At 50.7% G+C, this 25,756-nt stretch overlaps 1 protein-coding gene across 9 annotated transcripts in view; it reads right to left on the bottom strand.

The window, feature by feature from the left end:
* The window catches only part of LOC139410553 (zinc finger RNA-binding protein-like), a 55,849-nt gene that overhangs the window by 13,296 nt on the left and 16,797 nt on the right, over positions 1 to 25,756 (bottom strand). For 4 of the 9 annotated variants that reach the window (XM_071155834.1, XM_071155837.1, XM_071155835.1 and 1 more), the window contains exons 5-13: positions 25,090 to 25,425; positions 24,652 to 24,806; positions 23,034 to 23,120; positions 22,530 to 22,733; positions 20,871 to 21,150; positions 17,179 to 17,345; positions 14,339 to 14,458; positions 13,012 to 13,172; positions 5,407 to 5,581 (exon numbers count right to left, since the gene is read on the bottom strand). In XM_071155834.1, coding sequence (XP_071011935.1) covers positions 5,407 to 5,581; positions 13,012 to 13,172; positions 14,339 to 14,458; positions 17,179 to 17,345; positions 20,871 to 21,150; positions 22,530 to 22,733; positions 23,034 to 23,120; positions 24,652 to 24,806; positions 25,090 to 25,425 — 1,685 coding nt within the window. The remainder of the gene's footprint in view (positions 1 to 5,406; positions 5,582 to 13,011; positions 13,173 to 14,338; positions 14,459 to 17,178; positions 17,346 to 20,870; positions 21,151 to 22,529; positions 22,734 to 23,033; positions 23,121 to 24,651; positions 24,807 to 25,089; positions 25,426 to 25,756) is intronic. The other 5 variants (XM_071155836.1, XM_071155838.1, XM_071155840.1 and 2 more) reach the window with 3 other exon arrangements.

The raw sequence follows: 25,756 nt of genomic DNA, 5'->3' as shown, positions 1-25,756 counted from the left end.
ACCTGATACAAACTTGTCTTTGTGGGACTTAGCCATAAGACTGGGCGCGTAGCTAAGATCTGTTTAGGTGCGACTGCAGCATGTGACATCCCGTGGGTTTACTATCTGCACGAAGTCAGCTGTGTGGTACCTTGCAGGAAGGAGCAGTGTGAACTGACAAAAACGCCGTTATACGGTCAAACCTTCTTAATATGCACAAACAAACCGCCTTTCAAAAACTCTGTTCCGCCCGTTTCCACACATCTGCTAAACTGCCAAGAGGTTGTGCTTTTTTATTTTTTTTAAAGCAGAGACCCGACTGTGTTTGTCAACTGAATCACTCTTGGCAGTGGTTCATTCCTTCATTTTTGAAAATCTTAAAAGGTTGTTGTAAGAGGAATCTACAGTCTCTCTCTTCCTGTAGAATTGCTACGACAATTTAGCGACGAGGATGGGATGGCTAACTTCGCTTGCTGATTGCTCCACAAGGAGACAAAATTGCAAAGGGAGCCCACACCAACTGCAAGGGATGCAAGGGAGCCTACACCAACTAAAAACAGAAAAGGGACCCGCCTCGGACCGGCAAAGAGTGGATACGCCATTTTCGGACCGATATTATTTCAAACATCACAGAAAATCCTGTTCTGGGAACAGTTGTGCACATGAGGTATTTTGTTGTATCAAAAGATACCCCTAGTTATAAACTTGGTTGTAGCAGAGTTATTTCTGAATAGCAGAAGTCCTAGAATCTTTCATTAGGAAATCATGTAATAAAAACAGAGATTTTTAATTAAAGATAAGTAATTCTAGGGCAAACATCCTGTTGATCTCCAATTTGGATATTTTCGTTGAAGCAGAAGTCTCCTGGTCAGAGACTAGGGGTTGTGTTTCTCTGTTGAAGCAGAGAAGTGGTCATGGGATGACCTGACACGGTTATGAGTTGTGATCCCAGGGTACAATCCTGAGAAGAAAATATTCCTATTTCTGCAGCTAAGAAAAACAAACAGAAAATGTATTAAAATCAGTGTGTGGTAAAACAGTAGGTTATGATTGGGAAACCAGCTATAAATGTAAAACCTACAATGGAAATTTGCCCTAGAATGCATAGGAGAAACTACCATGTGGGTATAACATTTAAAATTACATAAAATATATATATATATATATATATATCAATATATATATATATATATATATATATATATATATATATATATATATATATATTTTTTTTTTTAAGTGTGTGTTAGGGGGACGACGACTCTCGTTTGAATTATTACTTTTTAACATTTATTTTACTAAGCAACTCAGTTAAGAACAAATTCTTATGAGGGCCTACCCAGGCTAAACCCTAACCCGGATGACGCTGGGCCAAAATTGTGCACCGCCCTATGGGACTTCCGATCACGACAGGTTGTGAACAAACTCTTATTTTCAATGACGGCCCTGTTCAGGGGCAGAACGACAGATTTGTCGTCAGCTCGGGGGTTTGAACTTGCAACCTTCCGGTTACTAGTCCAATGCTCTAACCACTAGGCTACCCTTATACCCCTGTAGGCTTTGATGAAAACTACCAATGGGAAGAGAGGGAGGAGCCTATCAGACCCAACTGGCTACAATGTGTGATCTCATAAAATAACATTACCCCACCCATGACCGATTGGGCAGCAGAAAGCTAAAGAGTCGTTGGAAAACTACAGACAGACTGGAGACCTGCTACCGTAAACATAGTGGGTTTAAACCAATGACTGATGACCACTGCAATGATGACTAAACCCTGTCCTGACCTCAGACGTGCTGTCCCCTGTAGACCAGGTCTATAAACCCCGTCCTGACCTCTCCTACGTGCCACCCCCTGTAGACCAGGTCTATAACCCCCGTCCTGACCTCTCCTACGTGCCGCCCCTGTAGACCAGGTCTATAACCCCCCCCCCCCAATTACTGAATGCTGACCGAGAGCTGTTTGTTCATGGCTCCATCCAAAAGGCCACCCGTTGGTGGGCCCCATTGGGGATAAGACCCTATCTAAGCAGACAGAAGACAGTCGCTACAGCTGTAGATAGATACTCTAGAGCACATATGTCAGAGTCAAGGCCCGCGGGCCACATCCGGCCCGCAAGAAGGTTTTTTACGGCCCCTGGGATGATCTTGATTTATTATTAGAACCGGCCCGCAGCAAGCCTGCAGCCCGCAGATCTTTTACACGCACCAATACTACATTTCCCACAATGCAAAGGTGACGCACCGAGCAGTAGGCTGCTTCATTTCAATATTTATTGGCACAGCAGTCGTCAGCATCACAGTAAAATTAACTTTCAGATACCCATCAAAAATGGCAAAACGGAAGGTGGATACTGAGAACCGGGGGTTTCAAACAAGGTGGGAGTCGGAGTATATGTTCACGAAGGTAGCTGGAAAACCTGTGTGTCTTCTGTGTGGAGAAAGTGTGGCGGTACTGAAAGAGTATAATCTGAGACGACATTATGAAACGAAACACGCGGACAAAAACAAGAATATGGACATGGAACAAAGGCTACAAAAGGCAGAGGAATTAAAACGAGGCCTCAAATCTCGACAGGCTCTGTTCAAAAAAGCCAAATCACAAGGCCAGGCTGCTGTCAAGGCCAGTTTTATTTTGGCAGAAGAGATCGCTAAATCAGCCCGGCCATTTAAGGAGGGGGATTTCATCAAAAACTGCATGATTAAAGTTTGTGACGAAGTTTGCCCAGAAAAAAGGCAACTCTTTTTAAATGTGAGTCTGAGCAGAAACACCATTGCCGAGAGAGTAGACCAGTTGTCCATCAATCTAAAAGAGCAGCTTGTGAAAAAGGGAAAAGATTTTATTGCATATTCCTTGGCTGTGGATGAGAGCACCGACATTTCTGACATTGCCCAGTTGTCAATTTTCATCCGCGGAGTGGACTCCAACCTAAGCGTGACAGAGGAGTTTTTGGCTTTACGTCCTATGCATGGCACAACTACGGGGCATGATTTGTATGAAGAGGTGTCAAGATGTGTAAATGAGATGGAGCTGCCTTGGGAAAAACTCGTGGGTTTGACAACCGACGGAGCACCTGCGATGTGTGGACACAGGAGCGGACTGGTGGCGAAGATACGGGAAAAGATGCAAGAGGAAAACGCGACAGGTGAGCTGACAGCTTATCATTGTATCATACACCAGGAAGCGTTGTGCGGTAAAGCCTTGAAAATGGAGCATGTAATGAGCATCATCACGCGCACAGTTAACTTTATCAGAGCCAAAGGTTTGAATCACCGCCAGTTCAAGGCATTTCTGACGGAGTTAGAAACGGAGCATGGTGATTTGCCTTATCACACAGAGGTGCGATGGCTAAGCCAGGGAAAGGTGCTTCAAAGATGTTTCGAGCTTCGTGAGGAGATTTGTCTGTTCTTGGACAGCAAAGGGAAAGACACAACACAACTCCGAGACGAAATGTTTCTGTGTGAAATGGCTTTTCTGTGTGACATTACGAGTCATCTGAATGCAATAAACTTGCAGCTGCAGGGTCGGGATCGTGTCATCTCTGATATGTACAGTACAGTGAAGGCATTTAAAACCAAACTGACTCTGTGGGAGACGCAGATGCGGAAAGAAAATTTGAGCCACTTTCCCAGCTGCCAGACCATGAAAGAGAAGCTCTCTACCAGTGCGTTCCCGAGCACACAGTTGGCTGATAAAATAGGTATGCTTGCCGCTGACTTTCGACGCCGATTTGCTGACTTTGAAGCACAAAAAAGCAGGTTGGAACTGCTCGGTAACCCATTTGCTGTTGACGTGGAAAGCTCACCACCAAACCTCCAAATGGAGTTGATTGACCTCCAATGCAATGATGCACTGAGGGCAAAATATGCGGCAGTGGGTGCTGCGGAGTTCGCCCGTTTCCTCCCCGGCACAATGCCCCAGCTGCGCATCCAGGCTGCTCAAACGTTGTCTATGTTTGGCAGCACATACCTGTGTGAACAACTGTTTTCTTTGATGAACCTGAACAAAACATCACACAGAAGTCGACTTACTGCTGAACACCTCCACTCAATTCTGAGGATTTCTTCAGCTCAGAGCCTTACCCCGAACATTGATGAACTTGTGGAAAAGATGGGACACCACCAAGTATCACCCTCAACCTCAAACAAGTGAACATTACTGTGCAATCACATATTTAGAGTTTTTACTCAGTTCAAGTTTAAAAGTTAAAATTTAATATTTGTTTTCACTGCATGTTACTTCTCCTTAAACAAAGTGTTGTTTTTGATTAATAGATTTTTGCACTTTATTTTTTTGTATTTCAATCCAATTATATTTTAAAAATATTTCAGTTGAGTGGATGATAGAAAATTGCTATTATTGTTTTTTCTTTGAAGTAAATTTAGCCCACTTTTGCTAAAATAGAAAATATAGTCTACTGATGGTGCCTTGAATACCGGTTTCTTTCATTTAATGTTCATGTTATGGGGATATTTATATAAAGGAAATTTGTCTTTTGTGTCTGTTGAAAATTAAAGATTACTGACAGAGCCATAAGAAAATATTGCTTTATTTATCTGATCATATTGTAATATATTTGTTAGGTTTTCAGTAGGTTCAATTAGGTTCACTAGACTATATGCGTCATTTAAACATTTTTCAATGAACATTCGAACAGTCCGGCCCTCGTCTTGTAGCTGATTTTTTTATTTGGCCCTCCGTCCATTTGACTTTGACACCCCTGCTCTAGAGAGTCCAAAACTGCCATCGCATATCTCTCAGCTCTGGTTGCAGAATTGTTTACACTGACTAAGGTGTGAATTCTAGCTAAGGATAAAACCGCTAGCATTTATACTGATAGCAGATACACATTTCGGTGTTGGTGCACGATTCTGTAACGTTGTGGAAGCATTGTGTGTTCTTTACTTCATCTGGTGAGATGATTTCACTAATGATTTTCTCTAAAACTGATAGCGACCCTGTTGGAAGCCATTCTCTTGCCAACATTACATTTCTGTCTGCAAGTGTCAAGCTCAAACTAAAACGCATCTGACCCTGTCTAAGGGGAATGCTATGGCTGATATGGTTGCAAAAATCAGCAGCCATGTAAATTGTCCCCCCCCCCCACGAATCTCCAAATGGTTTTACATTGTGCCTCTGATCTGCAAAATATGTTTTAATTACAGGATGTTTCTGATCTGCAAATCAGGTGCAGGTGCTGGCGAGGTGAGACAGAGAAAGAAGTGTTCCTTGGGGCCAGAATTACTAACACATGTTTGAAAAGTTTGCGTTTCCACCACTAAAACCAACACGATTTTACAAAACCGTTGATTTGAGTGGAAATATATGGTAACCGATTAAAAATGGGTTAATTTGTGTAGAGCGGCTGCTTTGCCAGAGGTTCCGGGACGTGTCCAGTCAGAACATGGTGAGAACCGCTGTCTTACCACAGGTCCCTGTGGCTGAGGGATGGGCATGCCAGGCCGAACCCCCAGTAGACCAGGTGGGCAAGGGGTCCCCTGGAGGTATGGTCCGTCCCCTGGCATCCTGGGGCCCCCACGTCTGTCGTCCCAGTGGTGCTGCTCCTCCATACGACGCCAGTACATCTCCTCCTCATAACGTCTAGACACACGCAGAGAGAGAGTCACACACACACACACACAGGCAGAGAGAGACAGGCAGGAAGAGAGAGAGTCACACACAGACGCAGAGAGACACACGCGCGCAGGCAGAGAGAGAGTCACACGCGCGCAGACAGAGAGAGTCACACACGCGCAGGCAGAGAGAGAGACACACGCGCGCAGGCAGAGAGAGAGACACACGCGCGCAGGCAGAGAGAGACACACACACGCGCGCAGGAAGAGAGAGACAGGCAGGAAGAGAGAGAGTCACACACAGACGCAGAGACACACACGCGCGCAGGCAGAGAGAGAGACACACACGCGCGCAGGCAGAGAGAGAGAGACACACGCGCGCAGGCAGAGAGAGAGACACGCGCGCAGGCATAGAGAGAGAGACACACGCGCGCAGGCAGAGAGAGAGACACACGCGCGCAGGCAGAGAGAGAGAGAGACACACGCGCGCAGGCAGAGAGAGAGAGAGACACACGCGCGCAGGCAGAGAGAGAGAGAGACACACGCGCGCAGGCAGAGAGAGAGAGACACACGCGCGCAGGCAGAGAGAGAGAGACACACGCGCGCAGGCAGAGAGAGAGAGACACACGCGCGCAGGCAGAGAGAGAGACACACGCGCGCAGGCAGAGAGAGAGAGAGAGACACACGCGCGCAGGCAGAGAGAGAGACACGCGCGCAGGCAGAGAGAGAGACACGCGCGCAGGCAGAGAGAGAGAGAGACACACGCGCGCAGGCAGAGAGAGAGAGAGACACACGCGCGCAGGCAGAGAGAGAGAGACACACGCGCGCAGGCAGAGAGAGAGACACACGCGCGCAGGCAGAGAGAGAGAGAGAGAGAGACGCGCGCGCAGGCAGAGAGAGAGAGACGCGCGCGCAGGCAGAGAGAGAGACACACGCGCGCGCAGGCAGAGAGAGAGACACACGCGCGCGCAGGCAGAGAGAGAGACACACGCGCGCGCAGGCAGAGAGAGAGACACACGCGCGCAGGCAGAGAGAGAGACACACGCGCGCAGGCAGAGAGAGAGAGAGACACACGCGCGCAGGCAGAGAGAGAGACACACGCGCGCGCAGGCAGAGAGAGAGACACACGCGCGCGCAGGCAGAGAGAGAGACACACGCGCGCGCAGGCAGAGAGAGAGACACACGCGCGCGCAGGCAGAGAGAGAGACACACGCGCGCGCAGGCAGAGAGAGAGACACACACGCGCGCAGGCAGAGAGAGAGACACACGCGCAGGCAGAGAGAGAGACACACGCGCAGGCAGAGAGAGAGAGAGAGACAAACGCGCGCAGGCAGAGAGAGAGAGACACACGCACAGGCAGAGAGAGAGACACACGCGCAGGCAGAGAGAGAGAGACACACGCACAGGCAGAGAGAGAGAGACACACGCGCGCAGGCAGAGAGAGAGAGACACACGCGCGCAGGCAGAGAGAGAGACACACGCGCGCAGGCAGAGAGAGAGAGAGACACACGCGCGCAGGCAGAGAGAGAGACACACGCGCGCAGGCAGAGAGAGAGAGAGACACACGCGCGCAGGCAGAGAGAGAGAGAGACACACGCGCGCAGGCAGAGAGAGACACACATGCGCGCAGGCAGAGAGAGACACACATGCGCGCAGGCAGAGAGAGAGACACACATGCGCGCAGGCAGAGAGAGAGACACACATGCGCGCAGGCAGAGAGAGAGACACACATGCGCGCAGGCAGAGAGAGAGACACACATGCGCGCAGGCAGAGAGAGAGACACACATGCGCGCAGGCAGAGAGAGAGAGACACACACGCGCGCAGGCAGAGAGAGAGACACACACGCGCGCAGGCAGAGAGAGACACACACACGCGCGCAGGCAGAGAGAGACAGGCAGGAAGAGAGAGAGTCGCAGGCAGAGAGAGAGTCACACACACAGGCAGAGAGAGAGAGACACACGCGCGCAGGCAGAGAGAGAGAGACACGCGCGCAGGCAGAGAGAGAGAGACACGCGCGCAGGCAGAGAGAGAGAGACACACGCGCGCGCAGGCAGAGAGAGAGAGACGCGCGCGCAGGCAGAGAGAGAGACGCGCGCGCGCGCAGGCAGAGAGAGACACGCGCGCGCAGGCAGAGCGAGAGAGACGCGCGCGCGCAGGCAGAGCGAGAGAGACGCGCGCGCGCAGGCAGAGAGAGACGCGCGCGCGCAGGCAGAAAGAGAGAGAGAGACACACACGCGCGTGCAGGCAGAGCGAGAGAGAGAGAGAGACACGCGCGTGCAGGCAGAGAGAGAGAGAGACACACGCGCGCAGGCAGAGAGAGAGAGACACACGCGCGCAGGCAGAGAGAGAGACACACGCGCGCAGGCAGAGAGAGAGAGACACACGCGCGCAGGCAGAGAGAGAGAGACACACGCGCGCAGGCAGAGAGAGAGACACACGCGCGCAGGCAGAGAAAGAGACACACGGGCGCAGGCAGAGAGAGAGAGAGACACGGGCGCAGGCAGAGAGAGAGACACGCGCATGCAGGCAGAGAGCGAGAGACACACGCGCGCGCAGGTAGAGAGAGAGACACACACGCAGGCAGAGAGAGAGAGAGACACGGGCGCAGGCAGAGAGAGAGACACGCGCACAGGCAGAGAGCGAGAGACACGCGCATGCAGGCAGAGAGCGAGAGACACACGCGCGCGCAGGTAGAGAGAGAGACACACACGCAGGCAGAGAGAGAGAGACACGCGCGCAGGCAGAGAGAGAGAGACACGCGCGCAGGCAGAGAGAGAGAGACACACGCGCGCAGGCAGAGAGAGAGACACACGCGCGCAGGCAGAGAGAGAGAGACGCGCGCGCAGGCAGAGAGAGAGAGACGCGCGCGCAGGCAGAGAGAGAGACACACGCGCGCGCAGGCAGAGAGAGAGACACACGCGCGCGCAGGCAGAGAGAGAGACACACGCGCGCGCAGGCAGAGAGAGAGACACACGCGCGCAGGCAGAGAGAGAGAGAGACACACGCGCGCAGGCAGAGAGAGAGACACACGCGCGCGCAGGCAGAGAGAGAGACACACGCGCGCGCAGGCAGAGAGAGAGACACACGCGCGCGCAGGCAGAGAGAGAGACACACGCGCGCGCAGGCAGAGAGAGAGACACACACGCGCGCAGGCAGAGAGAGAGACACACGCACAGGCAGAGAGAGAGACACACGCGCAGGCAGAGAGAGAGACACACGCGCAGGCAGAGAGAGAGAGAGACACACGCACAGGCAGAGAGAGAGAGACACACGCGCGCAGGCAGAGAGCGAGAGACACACGCGCGCAGGCAGAGAGAGAGACACACGCGCGCAGGCAGAGAGCGAGACACACGCGCGCAGGCAGAGAGAGAGAGAGACACACGCGCGCAGGCAGAGAGAGACACACATGCGCGCAGGCAGAGAGAGACACACATGCGCGCAGGCAGAGAGAGAGACACACATGCGCGCAGGCAGAGAGAGAGACACACATGCGCGCAGGCAGAGAGAGAGACACACATGCGCGCATGCGCGCAGGCAGAGAGAGAGACACACATGCGCGCAGGCAGAGAGAGAGACACACATGCGCGCAGGCAGAGAGAGAGACACACATGCGCGCAGGCAGAGAGAGAGAGACACACACGCGCGCAGGCAGAGAGAGAGACACACACGCGCGCAGGCAGAGAGAGACACACACACGCGCGCAGGCAGAGAGAGACAGGCAGGAAGAGAGAGAGTCGCAGGCAGAGAGAGAGTCACACACACAGGCAGAGAGAGAGAGACACACGCGCGCAGGCAGAGAGAGAGAGACACGCGCGCAGGCAGAGAGAGACACGCGCGCAGGCAGAGAGAGAGAGACACACGCGCGCGCAGGCAGAGAGAGAGAGACGCGCGCGCGCGCAGGCAGAGAGAGAGACGCGCGCGCGCGCAGGCAGAGAGAGACACGCGCGCGCAGGCAGAGCGAGAGAGACGCGCGCGCGCGCAGGCAGAGCGAGAGAGACGCGCGCGCGCAGGCAGAGAGAGACGCGCGCGCGCAGGCAGAGAGAGACGCGCGCGCGCAGGCAGAAAGAGAGAGAGAGACACACACGCGCGTGCAGGCAGAGAGAGAGAGAGAGAGACACACGCGCGCAGGCAGAGAGAGAGAGACACACGCGCGCAGGCAGAGAGAGAGACACACGCGCGCAGGCAGAGAGAGAGACACACGCGCGCAGGCAGAGAGAGAGAGACACACGCGCGCAGGCAGAGAGAGAGAGACACGCGCGCAGGCAGAGAAAGAGACACACGCGCGCAGGCAGAGAGAGAGACACACGGGCGCAGGCAGAGAGAGAGAGAGACACGGGCGCAGGCAGAGAGAGAGACACGCGCACAGGCAGAGAGCGAGAGACACGCGCATGCAGGCAGAGAGCGAGAGACACACGCGCGCGCAGGTAGAGAGAGACACACGCGCGCAGGCAGAGAAAGAGACACACGCGCGCAGGCAGAGAAAGAGACACACGCGCGCAGGCAGAGAGAGACACACGCGCGCTCAGGCAGAGAGAGAGACACACGCGCGCTCAGGCAGAGAGAGAGACACACGCGCGCTCAGGCAGAGAGAGAGACACACATGCGCGCAGGCAGAGAGAGAGACACACACGCGCGCAGGCAGAGAGAGACACACACACACACGCGCGCAGGCAGAGAGACAGGCAGGAAGAGAGAGAGTCACACACAGACGCAGAGAGACACACAGGCAGGCAGAGAGAGAGAGACACACGCGCGCAGGCAGAGAGAGAGAGAGAGACACACGCGCGCAGGCAGAGAGAGAGAGAGACACACGCGCGCAGGCAGAGAGAGAGAGACACACGCGCGCAGGCAGAGAGAGAGAGACACACGCGCGCAGGCAGAGAGAGAGAGACACACGCGCGCAGGCAGAGAGAGAGAGACACGCGCGCGCAGGCAGAGAGAGAGAGACACACGCGCAGGCAGAGAGAGAGAGACACGCGCGCAGGCAGAGAGAGAGAGAGACACGCGCGCAGGCAGAGAGAGAGAGAGAGAGACACGCGCGCAGGCAGAGAGAGACACACACGCGCAGGCAGAGAGAGACACACACGCGCAGGCAGAGAGAGACACACGCGCGCAGGCAGAGAGAGAGACACGCGCACAGGCAGAGAGAGAGACACGCGCACAGGCAGAGAGAGAGAGACGCGCACAGGCAGAGAGAGAGAGACGCGCACAGGCAGAGAGAGAGAGACGCGCGCGTGCAGGCAGAGAGAGAGAGACACACGCGCGCAGGCAGCGAGAGAGACGCGCGCGTGCAGGCAGAGAGAGAGAGAGACACACGCGCGCAGGCAGAGAGAGACACACGCGCGCAGGCAGAGAGAGAGAGACACGCGCGCGCAGGCAGAGCGAGAGAGACGCGCGCGTGCAGGCAGAGAGAGAGACACACGCGCGTGCAGGCAGAGAGAGAGACACACGCGCGTGCAGGCAGAGAGAGAGACACACGCGCGTGCAGGCAGAGAGAGAGACACACGCGTGCAGAGAGAGAGACACACACGCGCGCAGGCAGAGAGAGACACACACGCGCGCAGGCAGAGAGAGACACACACGCGCGCAGGCAGAGAGAGACAGGCAGGAAGAGAGAGAGTCACACACAGACGCAGAGAGACACACAGGCAGGCAGAGAGAGAGTCACACACACGCGCGCAGGCAGAGAGAGAGAGACACACGCGCGCAGGCAGAGAGAGAGAGAGACACGCGCGCAGGCAGAGAGAGAGAGACACACACGCGCAGGCAGAGAGAGACACACACGCGCAGGCAGAGAGAGACACACGCGCGCAGGCAGAGAGAGAGACACACGCACAGGCAGAGAGAGACACGCGCACAGGCAGAGCGAGAGAGACACGCGCACAGGCAGAGCGAGAGAGACGCGCGCGTGCAGGCAGAGAGAGAGAGACACACGCGCGCAGGCAGCGAGAGAGACGCGCGCGTGCAGGCAGAGAGCGAGACACACGCATGCAGGCAGAGAGAGAGACACACGCATGCAGGCAGAGAGAGAGAGACACACGCGCGCAGGCAGAGAGAGAGACACACACACGCAGGCAGAGAGACACACACACGCAGGCAGAGAGAGAGACACACACTCGCGCAGGAAGAGAGAGAGACACACGCGCGCAGGCAGAGAGAGAGACACACGCGCGCAGGCAGAGAGAGAGACACACGCGCGCAGGCAGAGAGAGAGACACACATGCGCAGGCAGAGAGAGAGAGACACACGCGCGCAGGCAGAGAGAGAGAGACACACGCGCGCAGGCAGAGAGAGAGAGACACACGCGCGCAGGCAGAGAGAGAGAGACACACGCGCGCAGGCAGAGAGAGAGAGACACACGCGCGCAGGCAGAGAGAGAGAGACACACGCGCGCAGGCAGAGAGAGAGACACACGCGCGCAGGCAGAGAGAGAGAGACACGCGCGCAGGCAGAGAGAGAGAGAGAGACATGCGCGCAGGCAGAGAGAGAGAGAGAGACACGCGCGCAGGCAGAGAGAGACACACACGCGCAGGCAGAGAGAGACACGCGCGCAGGCAGAGAGAGAGAGAGACACACGCGCGCAGGCAGAGAGAGAGAGAGACACACGCGCGCAGGCAGAGAGAGAGAGACACACGCGCGCAGGCAGAGAGAGAGAGAGAGAGAGACACACGCGCGCAGGCAGAGAGAGAGAGAGAGAGAGACACACGCGCGCAGGCAGAGAGAGAGACACACATGCGCGCAGGCAGAGAGAGAGACACACATGCGCGCAGGCAGAGAGAGAGACACACATGCGCGCAGGCAGAGCGAGAGACACACATGCGCGCAGGCAGAGCGAGAGACACACATGCGCGCAGGCAGAGAGAGAGACACACATGCGCGCAGGCAGAGAGAGAGAGACGCGCGCGCGCAGAGAGAGAGAGACGCGCGCAGGCAGAGAGAGAGAGACGCGCGCAGGCAGAGAGAGAGAGACGCGCGCAGGCAGAGAGAGAGAGACGCGCGCAGGCAGAGAGAGAGAGACACGCGCAGGCAGAGAGAGAGAGACACGCGCAGGCAGAGAGAGAGAGACACGCGCAGGCAGAGAGAGAGAGACACGCGCAGGCAGAGAGAGAGAGAGACACGCGCAGGCAGAGAGAGAGAGAGACACGCGCAGGCAGAGAGAGAGAGAGACACGCGCAGGCAGAGAGAGAGAGACACGCGCAGGCAGAGAGAGAGAGAGACACGCGCAGGCAGAGAGAGAGAGAGACACGCGCAGGCAGAGAGAGAGAGAGACACACGCGCGCAGGCAGAGAGAGAGAGAGACACGCGCAGGCAGAGAGAGAGAGACACACGCAGGCAGAGAGAGACACACACGCAGGCAGAGAGAGACATTCATTTTTGGGAAGTATTCACTCAATTGGCATTAGCTAGAGAGACAGAGTTGGTGGCTATTAGTATGCTGTGTGTGTGTGTGACCCACCCTATCTCGCCGTACCTCATCTCCATCCTCCATCTCTCCTCTTCCTCTCTCCTCCTCCAGTACTCCTCCTTCTGCATCTGTTTCCTCATCTTCTCTTCCTGGATCTTCCTGGCTCTGATAGAGGGCTTCACCTCCACCTGTAGCTCCGGGTTCACCTTTTTCTACAAGGAACAAAGTAGGGGGAACGCGTTATTGTGTGCGTGTGTCCACAATCGCAGGTCTGAGACCAGGGTTTCCTCAGTCCTGCCCCCCCCCTCCCCCGGATGCATGTTTTGGGTGATGAGTTGATTATTTGAGTCAGCTGTATAGTGCTAGATAGTGCTAGGACACACCTCCATGTTTTCTTATGGAGTTAGTTTCATTCCAGTGACTCCACTAACTTTGTACCGCAGGCGGTGTCTCCCAACTTTATACCGCAGGCGGTGTCTCCTGCCCTTCAGTGACTCCACTAACTTTATACCGCAGGCGGTGTCTCCTGCCCTTCAGTGACTCCACTAACTTTGTAGCGCAGGCGGTGTCTCCTGCCCTTCAGTGACGCCACTAACTTTATACTGCAGGCGGTGTCTCCTGCCCTTCAGTGACTCCACTAACCTTATACTGCAGGCGGTGTCTCCTGCCCTTCAGTGACTCCACTAACCTTATACTGCAGGCGGTGTCTCCTGCCCTTCAGTGACTCCACTAACCTTATACCGCAGGCGGTGTCTCCTGCCATTCAGTGACTCCACTAACCTTATACCGCAGGCGGTGTCTCCTGCCATTCAGTGACTCCACTAACCTCATACTGCAGGCGGTGTCTCCTGCCCTTCAGTGACTCCACTAACCTCGTACTGCAGGCGGTGTCTCCTGCCCTTCAGTGACTCCACTAACCTTATACTGCAGGCGGTGTCTCCTGCCCTTCAGTGACTCCACTAACCTTATACCGCAGGCGGTGTCTCCTGCCATTCAGTGACTCCACTAACCTTATACTGCAGGCGGTGTCTCCTGCCATTCAGTGACTCCACTAACCTTATACTGCAGGCGGTGTCTCCTGCCATTCAGTGACTCCACTAACCTTATACTGCAGGCGATGTCTCCTGCCCTTCAGTGACTCCACTAACCTCGTACTGCAGGCGGTGTCTCCTGCCCTTCAGTGACTCCACTAACCTTGTACTGCAGGCGGTGTCTCCTGCCCTTCAGTGACTCCACTAACCTTATACCGCAGGCGGTGTCTCCTGCCATTCAGTGACTCCACTAACCTTATACTGCAGGCGGTGTCTCCTGCCCTTCAGTGACTCCACTAACCTTATACTGCAGGCGGTGTCTCCTGCCCTTCAGTGACTCCACTAACCTTATACTGCAGGCGGTGTCTCCTGCCCTTCAGATGCATCTCTTTGGCGTTGGGATCGTTGAAGCTACATTCACACAGCTTACAGTGGAACCGGATCACCTTGCCTTCGTCGTTACGCACCTACAGAGAAGAAATCAATGTTTTATTTATGTATTTTTCTACACAAAAGATGGTATTTGACAATAGAACTAAGCAATGTTTCAAATACCATTGTTAATATGGAACGGTTAACTTCACTAGGGTAGGGGGCAGCATTCGGAATTTTGGATGAAAAGTGTGCCCGAATTAAACTGCCTGCTACTCAGGCCCATAAGATAGGATATGTATATACAGTGCCTTGCGAAAGTATTCGCCCCCCTTGAACTTTGTGACCTTTTGCCACATTTCAGGCTTCAAACATAAAGATATAAAACTGTATTTTTTTTGTGCCCTGAATCTATTCCACCATGCCCAGAAATCTGCTCCTTTTATTCTCTGTCCCCAACGCTCTAGGTGACCAGTTTTGATAGCCTTTAGCCGTACCCTCATCCTACTCCTCCTCTGTTCCGCGGGTGATGTGGAGGTAAACCCAGGCCCTGCATGTCCCCAGGCACCCTCATTTGTTGACTTCTGTGATCGAAAAAGCCTTGGTTTCATGCATGTCAACATCAGAAGCCTCCTCCCTAAGTTTGTCTTACTCACTGCTTTAGCACACTCTGCCAACCCTGATGTCCTTGCCGTGTCTGAATCCTGGCTTAGGAAGGCCACCAACAATTCTGACATTTCCATACCCAGCTACAACATTTTCCATCAAGATAGAAACTGCCAAAGGGGGAGGAGTTGCAATCTACTGCAGAGAGAGCCTGCAAAGTTCTGTCATACTTTCCAGGTCTATGCTCAAACAGTTTGAACTTCTAATTTTAAAAATTAAACTCTCCAGAAATAAGTCTCTCAGTGTTGCCGCCTGCTATCGACCTCAGCTCCCAGCTGTGCCCTGGACACCATTTGTGAATTGATCACCCCCCATCCAGAGTTCGTTCTGTTCGGTGACCTAAACTGGGATATGCTTAACACCCCAGCAGTCCTACAATCTAAACTAGATGCCCTCAATCTCACACAAAATCATCAAGGAACCCACCAGGTACAACCCTAAATCCGTAAACATGGGCACTCACATAGACAGTATCCTGACCAACTTGCCCTCCAAATACACTTCCGCTGTTTTCAATCAGGATCTCAGCGATCACTACCTCATTGCCTGTATCCGCGGTCAAGCGACCACCCCTCATCAATGTCAAACGCTCCATAAAACACTTCAGCGAATAGGTCTTTCTAGTCGACCTGGCTCGGGTATCCTGGAAGGATACTGACCTCATCCCGTCAGTCGAGGATGCCTGGTCATTCCTTAAAAGTAATTTTCTCACCATCTTAGATAAGCATGCCCCGTTCAAAAAAAATGCAGAACTAAGAACAGATATAGCCCTTGGTTCACTCCAGTGCTAACTGCCATCGACCAGCACAAAAACATCCTTTGGTGGACTGCAATAGCATCGAATAGTCCCCGCAATATGCAACTGTTCAGGGAAGTCAGGAACCAATACACGCAGTCAGTCAGGAAAGCAAAGGCTAGCTTTTTCAAGCAGAAATTCACATCCTGTAGCTCTAACTCCAAAACATTTTGGGACACTAAAGTCCATGGAGAACAAGAGCACCTCCTCCCAGCTGCCCACTGCACTGAGGCTAGGTAACACGGTCACCACAGTACTCACTACTGTAATGGTCCAGGTTACAAAGTGGCTCAGTGACTCGTGTTTGCATCTCAATGTGAAAAAAACTGTTTGCATGTTCTTCACAAAGAGGGCAACAGATGCTACTGAACCAGATGTCTGTGTGTCAGGGGAGAAGCTCCAGGTGGTTTCTGATTTTAAGTACCTTGGCATCATACTTGATTCCAACCTCTTTTAAAAAGCATGTGAAAAAGGTAATTCAAATAACCAAATTCAACCTAGCCAATTTCCGATTTACACGAAATTGTTTGACTACAGAGGTAGCAAAACTGTACTTCAAATCTATGATACTCCCCCACTTAACATACTGCTTGACTAGTTGGGCCCAAGTTTGCTGTACAACATTAAGACCTATTCAGTCTGTCTACAAATAGGCTCTCAAAGTGCTTGATAGGAAGCCCAATAGCCATCATCATTGTCACATCCTTAGAAAGCATGAGCTCCTGAGTTGGGAAAATCTTGTGCAATACACCGACGCATGTCTTGTATTCAAGATCTTTAATGGCCTGGCTCCCCCTACACTCAGTATTTTTGTTAAACAGAAAACCCAGACATATGGCAGCAGATCCACAAGGTCTGCCATGAGAGGTGACTGTATAGTTCCCTTAAGGAAAAGCACCTTTAGTAAATCCGTTTTCTCTGTGAGAGCTTCCCATGTCTGGAATACACTGCCATCAGACACACATACCTGCACCACCTATCACACTTTCACAAAAGGCTTGAAGACATGGCTAAAGGTCAATCAGATTTGGGGTACTGTATATAGACTTTCTTTTGTCTACTGTGTCATTGACTTGTTTATTGTGTTATTGGCTTGTTTATTGTTTACTCCACGTGTAACTCTGTGTTGTTGTCTGTGTCACAGTGCTTTGCTTTCTCTTGGCCAGGTCGCAGTTGCAAATGAGAACTTGTTCTCAACTGGCCCACCTGGTTAAATAAAGGTGAAATAGAGGCTGACCTGATCGGTCTTCGTTACCCCCTCAGTCCTTCAGAATTACAATAAATATATCATATACATTCTACTACACCTGTGGCAAGACATTCATTCAGGTTTTTGGTTCTGTGTGATCTGACCTCTTCCACATAGTCGTGTCCAACGGGCTGCACTTCATTCTGCAAGGCGGCCAGGGTAGACAGCGAATCAGAGGACTCGTTCTTTGTCTCCTGAGGTTGGGGGACCAATGAGGGCGGAGGAGGCTTGGATGTCTCCACCTTCCCGGTAGTCTGGAGCTTGTTTCCCCCTGGAGACAGAAGAATTGATGAGGATTGGTTAATAATATATAATAATAATAATAATAATAATAATAATAATAATAATAATAGTGGTTCTGATGACGTGCAGCTTTACAGGGACCAGATGTCAAAAGAGTTTCGCCAGCCAAAGACGAACGTCTAAGGGGCGGCAGGTAGCATAGTGGTTAAGATTATTGGGCCAGCAACCAAAGGGTCTCTGGTTCGGCCCCAGCAACCAAAGGGTCTCTGGTTCGGCCCCAGCAACCAAAGGGTCTCTGGTTCGGCCCCAGCAACCAAAGGGTCTCTGGTTCGGCCCAGCAACCAAAGGGTCTCTGGTTCGGCCCAGCAACCAAAGGGTCTCTGGTTCGGCCCAGCAACCAAAGGGTCTCTGGTTCGGCCCAGCAACCAAAGGGTCTCTGGTTCGGATCCCTGAGCAGACTAGCTGGGGAAAAAAAATAAAATCTGTCAATGTGCACTTAAACCCTAATTGCTCCTGCAAGTCGCTCTGGATAACAGTGTCTGCTAAATGACTCACATTTGAATCAACACTGAACAAAAATATTAAAAACGCAACATGTAAGAAGTGTTTCATGAGCTAAAATATCCCAGAAATGATCCACACACAAAAAGCTTTTCTCTAAAATGTTGTGCACAAATTTGTTTACATCCCCGTTCGTGAGCATTTTTCCTTTGCCAAGATAATCCATCCACCTGACAGGTGTGGTATAATCAAGAAGCTGGTTAAACAGCATGATCATTACACAGGTGCACCTTGTGCTGGGGACAATAAACGGCCACTCTAAAATGTGTAGTTTTGTTACACAACACAATGACAGAGATAAAAAATCTCAATTAGGATCTAATAGCAACTAGGACGGGTTGATCTTATGACTGTGCCTTTGGCTTCTGGACAACAAAGGAAAGTTGATATGAAAACCAGAGGTCGTCCGACTAATCAGGGTCGATTTCAAGTTCAACAAATCAGTAATCTGCATTTTTGGACGCAGATTATGGCCATTTACACTCCACGAGGAGACTGCTGACCACCCGTTACTCCACGAGGAGGCTGCGTGGCAGGCTGACGACCCGTTACTCCACGAGGAGACTGCGTGGCAGGCTGACCACCTGTTACTCCACGAGGAGACTGCGTGGCAGGCTGACCACCTGTTACTCCACGAGGAGACTGCTGACCACCCGTTACTCCACGAGGAGGCTGCGTGGCAGGCTGACCACCTGTTACTCCACGAGGAGACTGCGTGGCAGGCTGACCACCTGTTACTCCACGAGGAGACTGCGTGGCAGGCTGACCACCTGTTACTCCACGAGGAGACTGCGTGGCAGGCTGACCACCTGTTACTCCACGAGGAGACTGCGTGGCAGGCTGACCACCTGTTACTCCACGAGGAGACTGCGTGGCGGGCTGACCACCTGTTACTCCACGAGGAGACTGCGTGGCGGGCTGACCACCTGTTACTCCACGAGGAGACTGCGTGGCGGGCTGACCACCTGTTACTCCACGAGGAGACTGCGTGGCGGGCTGACCACCTGTTACGCGAGTGCAGCAAGGAGCCAAGGTAAGTTGCTAGCTAGCATTAAACTTATCTTATAAAAATAAAAAAAATCAATCTTAACATAATCACTAGTTAACTACATATTGTTGATGATATTACTAGTTTAACTAGCTTGTCCTGGGTTGCAAATAATCAATGCGGTGCCTGTTAATTTTATCATCCAATCACAGCCTACTTCACCAAACGGGTGATGATTTAACAAACGCATTCGTGAAAAAAGCCCTGTCGTTGCACCAATGTACCTAACCGTGAACATCAACGCCTTTCTTAAAAATCAACACACAAGTATATCTTTTTTTAACCTGCATATTGTTAAAATAAATTTATGTTAGCGGGCAATATTAATATTAACTTGTCACTTCTCTTGCGTTCTGTGTAAGCAGAGTCAGGGTATATTTAGCGAGTTTGGGCCGCCTGGCTCGTTGTGAACTGTGTGAAGACCATTTCTTCCTAAAAGACCGTAATTAAATTTGCCAGAAATGTACATATTTATGACATAACATTTAAGTTTGTGCAATGTAACAGGAATATTTAGACTTAGGGTTGCCACCCGCTAGATAAAATATGGAACGGCTCCGTATTTCACTGAAATAATAAACGTTTTGTTTGAAATTATAGTTTCCGGTTTGACCATATTAATGACCTAAAGCTTGTATTTCTGTGTGTTCTTATGTTATAATTAAGTCTATGATTTGATAGAGCAGTCTGACTGAGCGGTGGTAGGCAGCAGCAGGCTCGTAAGCATTCATTCAAACAGTACTTTACTGCGTTTTGCCAGCAGCTCTTCGCAATGCTTCAAGCACAGCGCTGTTTATGACTACAAGCCTATCAACTCCTGAGATTAGACTGGCAATACTATAGTGCCTATACGAACATCCAATAGTCAAAGGTATATGAAATACAAATGGTATAGAGAGAAATAGTCCTATAATAACTACAACATACAACCTCTTACCTGGGAATATCGAAGACTCATGTTAAAACGAACCACCAGCTTTCATATGTTCTCATGTTCTGAGCAAGGAACTGAAACGTTAGCTTTCTTACATGGCACATATTGCACATTTACTTTCTTCTCCAACACTGTTTTTGCATTATTTAAAAACAGGTTTCATTATTTATTTGAGACTAAATTGATTTTTATTTATGTATTAAGTTAAAATAAAAAGTGCTCATTGTGTATTGTCATTATTACAAATATTTATAAAAATACAAAATTCGGTCGAATGGTATCGACTTTTTTTGGACCTACAATAATCGGTATTGAAAAATCATAATTGGTTGACCGCTAATGAAAACCAATAGAACAGGAGAGAAATGCTTGTTAGCGGCATAAGGAAGTCTATAAAATAATTGCCTCCATGTTTCTATGGATGGATTTTGGCAAAGTTACTTAAAGTAAAACTTTCAGGTTTCAAAAAATTACACCGCCCGCAGCTCACGCCGCCCGCTACACCGCCTGCAGCTCACGCCGCCCGCTACACCACCTGCAGCTCACGCCGCCGAATGGCAAAATGGGAAGAGTGCTCTCCTCTAACTCGGCTCTGCATGATGACTAACGAAAATACACGCCACAATTTAATTCAACTAAATTATGCAAATTAACCTATAGACCGATATCGAATTCATCAAATTAATTTTTCGGCAGTTAACCGATTAACGGTTAACCGTTAACATCCCTAAGCGAGCTAGATGGGCAGAGAAAGCTGGCCTCAGCCTGACTTTAATCTCAAGAGACTGGCAGCGATTCAGCTCCCCATTGGCATGTACTGCCAACACAGCTCAACCACCCACAGCTCAACCACTAGCCTAGAGCAGTCTCGGCCTCTAGAATTTCATCATGGACCACGTTCCACACGCAAACTCCATTTAAATACATTCTCCGAATTGAAAAAGCTAAATTCAAGTTTCAGTGAATGTTTGGATCTTTATTTAGGGAGGGATATACTGGAACAGCCTTACCGACAAAGTTGATCTTGGGGGTGTTGACCTTCTTGACAGCTGTGGTGGCATTGACTGCTGATAGGTTGTTCCCCACTAGACCCTTCCCCAGTCCGGCCCCCGCACCACCCTGGCTCACGATGTTAACCGGCTTCAGGTAGGAGGAGTTGGAGGTGGAGCCTGTGGGGGTAGTAGAGGAGGAGACAGGAGTCTTGGAGGAGGAGGCCGTGGAGGTTTGGGTCACTACACTTGGTTCTGTGGAAGGGATGGGCTTCCCCAGCTTGGTGTGGAGCTTCACCACCTGACAGGACAAAACAGAGACAAAATACAATGTTATATACACACACTGAACAAAAATATAAAACGCAACATGTAAAGCACAGCCTGGGATTGAACCAGGATCTGTAGTGACGCAGCTAGGTTTCCCAAACTCTTTTTTCCCCCTTTTTTCTTCCCAATTGGTTACAGTCTTGTCCCGTCGCTGCAACTCCCGTACAGACTCGGGAGAGACGAAGGTCGAGACGACCCAAGCCGCACTGCTTCTTGACACTGCTTGTTTAAACCGGAAGCCAGCCGCACCAATGTGTCGGAGGAAATACCATACACCTGGTGATCGTGTCAGCATGCAATGCACCCAGTTTTTCAACAGGACAATGACCCAACACACCTCCAGGCTGTGTAAGGGCTATATGACTAAGAAGGAGAGTGACGGAGTACTGCATCAGATGACCTGGCCTCTGCAATTACCCGACTTCAACCCAATTGAGACCGTTTAGGTTGAGCTGGATCGCAGATTGAAGGAAAAGCAGCCAACAAGTGCGCAGCATGTGTGAACTCCTTCAAGACTGTTGGAAAAGCATTCCTCATGAAGCTGCTTGAGAGAGTCAAGAGTTTACAAAGCTGTCATCAAGGCAAAGGTCGGCTACTTTGAAGAATCTAAAATATATTTTGATTTGTTTAACACTTTTTTTGGTTACTACATGATTTCATGTGTTATTTCATAGTTTTGATGTCTTCAGTATTATTCTACAATGTAGAAAATAGTAAAAATAAAGAAAAACCCTTGAATGAGTAGGTGTGTCCAAACACACACACTTAGTGGATTCGGCCATTTCAGCCACACCCGTTGCTGACGTGTATACAAAGAGCACACAGCCATGCAATCTCCATAGACAAACATTGGCAGTAGAATGGCCCGTACTTAAGAGCACAGTGACTTTCAACGTGACAAGTCAGTTCATCAAATTTAAAAAAAAATTCTCCACTCACTCAGTGGTGTACAAAACATCAGGAACACCTGCTCTTTCCATGACACTGACTGACCAGGTGAAAGCTATGATCCCTCGTTGATGTCACTTGATGAGCATTAACATTAGCATATGTTATGGAATCAACACGGCACTGCAGAGTGATGTCATAATAGACTAAGTGAGTGACCAAACAGCCTCCCTTTCCCACCCCATCCCCCCGAGACATGCCCTGGATGTATTTGATAAGAGTTTGTCCTAATGCAAACGGACATGAACAATACAAAAAAGGCTAAGTAAAGCCTAGAACCATATCCATTACACTCAGTATTCCTGGACCTCTTCGGGGCGGGGGCTAGGCCGGGTAACTCTAAACCACGGATGTAAAAGAGAAAAGGGGGCTTTATAAAATCCATTTGACCAAGGAGCTTACCTTCTGGTGCTTGGCTCCTCGGATGTGTGCAGCGTATGCATCTGCCCCAGTGCAGGAGACGTCACAGAGCTCACAGCGGAGCTGGTTCTGAGTCCCCCGGGCTGAGCCTCCTCCTCCACTACTACTGCTGCTGCTGCTCTGGGAAACTTTCAGGGCCACCTCCTTCTTCTTGTGCTTCTGGCCCTCCAGGTGCTCCTTGTAGGTCTGGGTGGATGAGAGGGAGAAATCAGTTCTCTAGATAGAGCTAAAGCTAAGGACAGGCAGGTAGCATGAGTCTCTGCGCTAAACCTAAGGACAGGCAGGTAGCATGAGTCTCTGTGCTAACCTAAGGACAGGCAGGTAGTATGAGTCTCTGTGCTAACCTAAAGACAGGTAAGGACAGGCAGGTAGCATGAGTCTCTGGGGTCCTGGCTAGAGGTGTTCTCTAAACTCACCTGGGGTCCTGGCTAGAGGTGTTCTCTAACCTCACCTGGGGTCCTGGCTAGAGGTGTTCCCTAAACTCACCTGGGGTCCTGCACAGCTGATCTTGCAGACGTCACAGTAGTGGATCTGTGGTGGTTTGGGGGGCTGCTTGGGTTTCAGCTGCTTGCTCTGGAAGGGGGGGGGGGGTAAAAATATAATAAAATACTGACTGGACAAAACAAAGAACACCTGCTCTTTCCATGACAAAGACTGACCAGTTGAAAGATATGATCCCTTACTGACGTCACTTGTTAAATCCACTTCAAAATCAGTGTAATGGGCCCCTGAGTGGCGCAGCAGTCCAAGGCACTGTATGAGGCGTCAATACAGTCCCCGGATCGAATCCAGGCTGTATCACATCTGGCCATGGATTGGGAGTCCCATAGGGCAGCGCACAATTGGCCCAGGGTCGTCTGGTTTGGCCAGGGTAGGCTGTCATTGTAAACAAGAATTAGTTCTTAATGGACTTGCCTAGTTAAATAAAGAAAGGTTAAAGGCCACAAGAGGTCGGGCACTGACGTTGGGCTCGCAGTCGGCGTTCCAATTCACCCCAAAGGTGTTTGACGAGGTTGAGGTCAGGGCTCTGTGCAGGCCAGTCAAATTCTTCCACACCGATCTCAACAAACCATTTCTGTATGGACCTCGCTTTGTGCACAGGGGCATTGTCATGCTGAAACAGGAAAGGGCCTTCCAAACTGTTGCCACAAAGTTGGAAGCACAGAATCATCTAGAATGTCATTGTATGCTGTTGCGTTAAGATTTCCCTTCACTGGAACTAAGGGCCCGAACCATGAAAAACAGCCCCAGACCATTATTCCTCATCCACCAAACTTTACAGTTGGCACTGTGCATTGGGGCAGGTAGCGTTCTCCTGGCATCAACCAAACCCAGATTTGTCCATCTGGACTGCCAGATGGTGAAGCGATTCATGAAGCTCTTGACGAACAGTTATTGACGTTGCTTCCAGAGGCAGTTAGGAACTCCGTGAGCGTTGCAAATGAGGACCATTTTGATTTTAAGCTGTTTAATCAGCTTCTTGATATGCCGCACCTGTCAGGTGGATGGATTATTTTGGCAAATGAGAAATGATCACTAACAGGGATGTAAACAAATTTGTGCACAAAATTTGAGAGAAATAAGCTTTTTGTGCGTATGGAACATCTATATGGTAGCATCCACATTAAAGTAGGGGTGTTTAGAAACATATTATATTCTTATTTACAATACAATTGACTCCAAAATGACACAAAATACATTAAATTTACTATTAATTTCTATTGGGCACAAAATAATCTGAAACACAACAGCAAATGAATCCAACACATCTGTAGAATCACACGTTTGATGTAATGACTGCGTGCTAGGAATATGGGACCCAATACTGGAATATGGGACCCAATACTGGAATATGGGACCAAATACCCCACGTTTCACTCCTTTAAAACGCACATACGGGAATTTGTCCGATCCTTTTTAGGGGGACCAAAAGTGAGGACTATGTACAAAAACAACAGTTCACCCGATATGGATGAAAATCCCCTCAGATTAAAGCTGACAGTCTTTGAACCTCATTAGTATCAATTCAATTCAAAACATTGCCACTGTGCCAATACTTTTGGAGCTCACTGCAGTCAGAAAACATTGGGTTAGAAATATGGACCTGGAAGGGAGGTTTCTTGGTGAAGGAGCTGCCTGTCCAGGCTGCTGAAGCTGCGACAGCCGCCACAGCCTGTTTCTGCTGCTGCTGCTGTTGTTGCTGGTAGTAGGTAGAGGCAGCAGAGTACACCGCAGCCTCGTAGCCCGAGTACGACGTACCTTGGGGCGGAGAGAAGAGAGAGGGGGGGGGGGGGGGGGGGGTTAATTCCCACACATCTAACTTCCACTTTGCACAGGCCAGGAGCCGGACAGTTGGGGAGGCAATGCGTGGCGCAATTCCACATTTCCAGTAACAATCCCAGGATTCCTATTAGGTTTCCCAGAAGGCTTTGTTGGAGCATATTCCTCCAGAAACCAAAACTATATCTGGAAAACCTGGGTGGGAATTCTATGGGAAAGTTAAAGAGAATTTTATAAGTCTATTTCGTATTTGAATGCTTACCAGAGTAGGCGACGGGGTTGGTACTATACGTGGGACTCTGGGAGTACGTGACTGCGTTGGTGGAGTAGGTAGTTGGCAGGTAGTGCATGCTGGTTACGGCTTGCATGTCGTGCTTACCAGAGTACGTGACCGCGTTGGTGGAGTACGTGGGGCTCTGAGAGTAGGAGGGGACGACGGAGGCCACGGCAGCCACAGGCTGTACGGTGGACACGGGGTAAATGGAGAATGTGGAGGAAGCTGGGGAGGGAGTGACAGGCTTGATGGCCGTCACCTGACGAGACTGTTGCGTCTGGGTGTAGGGGGTCAGACTGGCCTGGCTGTAGCCTGTCTTAGGGGCTGAGGGGGAGAAGCAGAGACATTCATTTAAAAACAAAATCAGGTTATTCTTAATGTACGTCTCTCTTACAGAAGGGAGGAAATTGGTCAAAAGCTGTGTAGCCCGTCTTAGGGGCTGCAGGAGGAGAGAGCTTGATGTTGGTCAAAAGTTCACCTGTTAAGTACAGTACTACAATACTGGATACAATATTAGAATACTGGATAAACATGGGTACAATACAGTAGAATGTTACTGAAATAATAGTCTCCATCCAAGTGACTATGGATAAAGGAATGAATCATTTTCATTCCAGTACAACCAACATTTATTCAATGAAATGTGTAAAAATTA

The sequence above is a fragment of the Oncorhynchus clarkii genome, chromosome 6, assembly GCF_045791955.1.
Source record: "Oncorhynchus clarkii lewisi isolate Uvic-CL-2024 chromosome 6, UVic_Ocla_1.0, whole genome shotgun sequence".
Lineage (NCBI taxonomy): Eukaryota > Metazoa > Chordata > Actinopteri > Salmoniformes > Salmonidae > Oncorhynchus > Oncorhynchus clarkii.
Note: the sequence above shows the minus strand (reverse complement) of the source record. Positions and strands in the feature narration are given on the sequence as shown.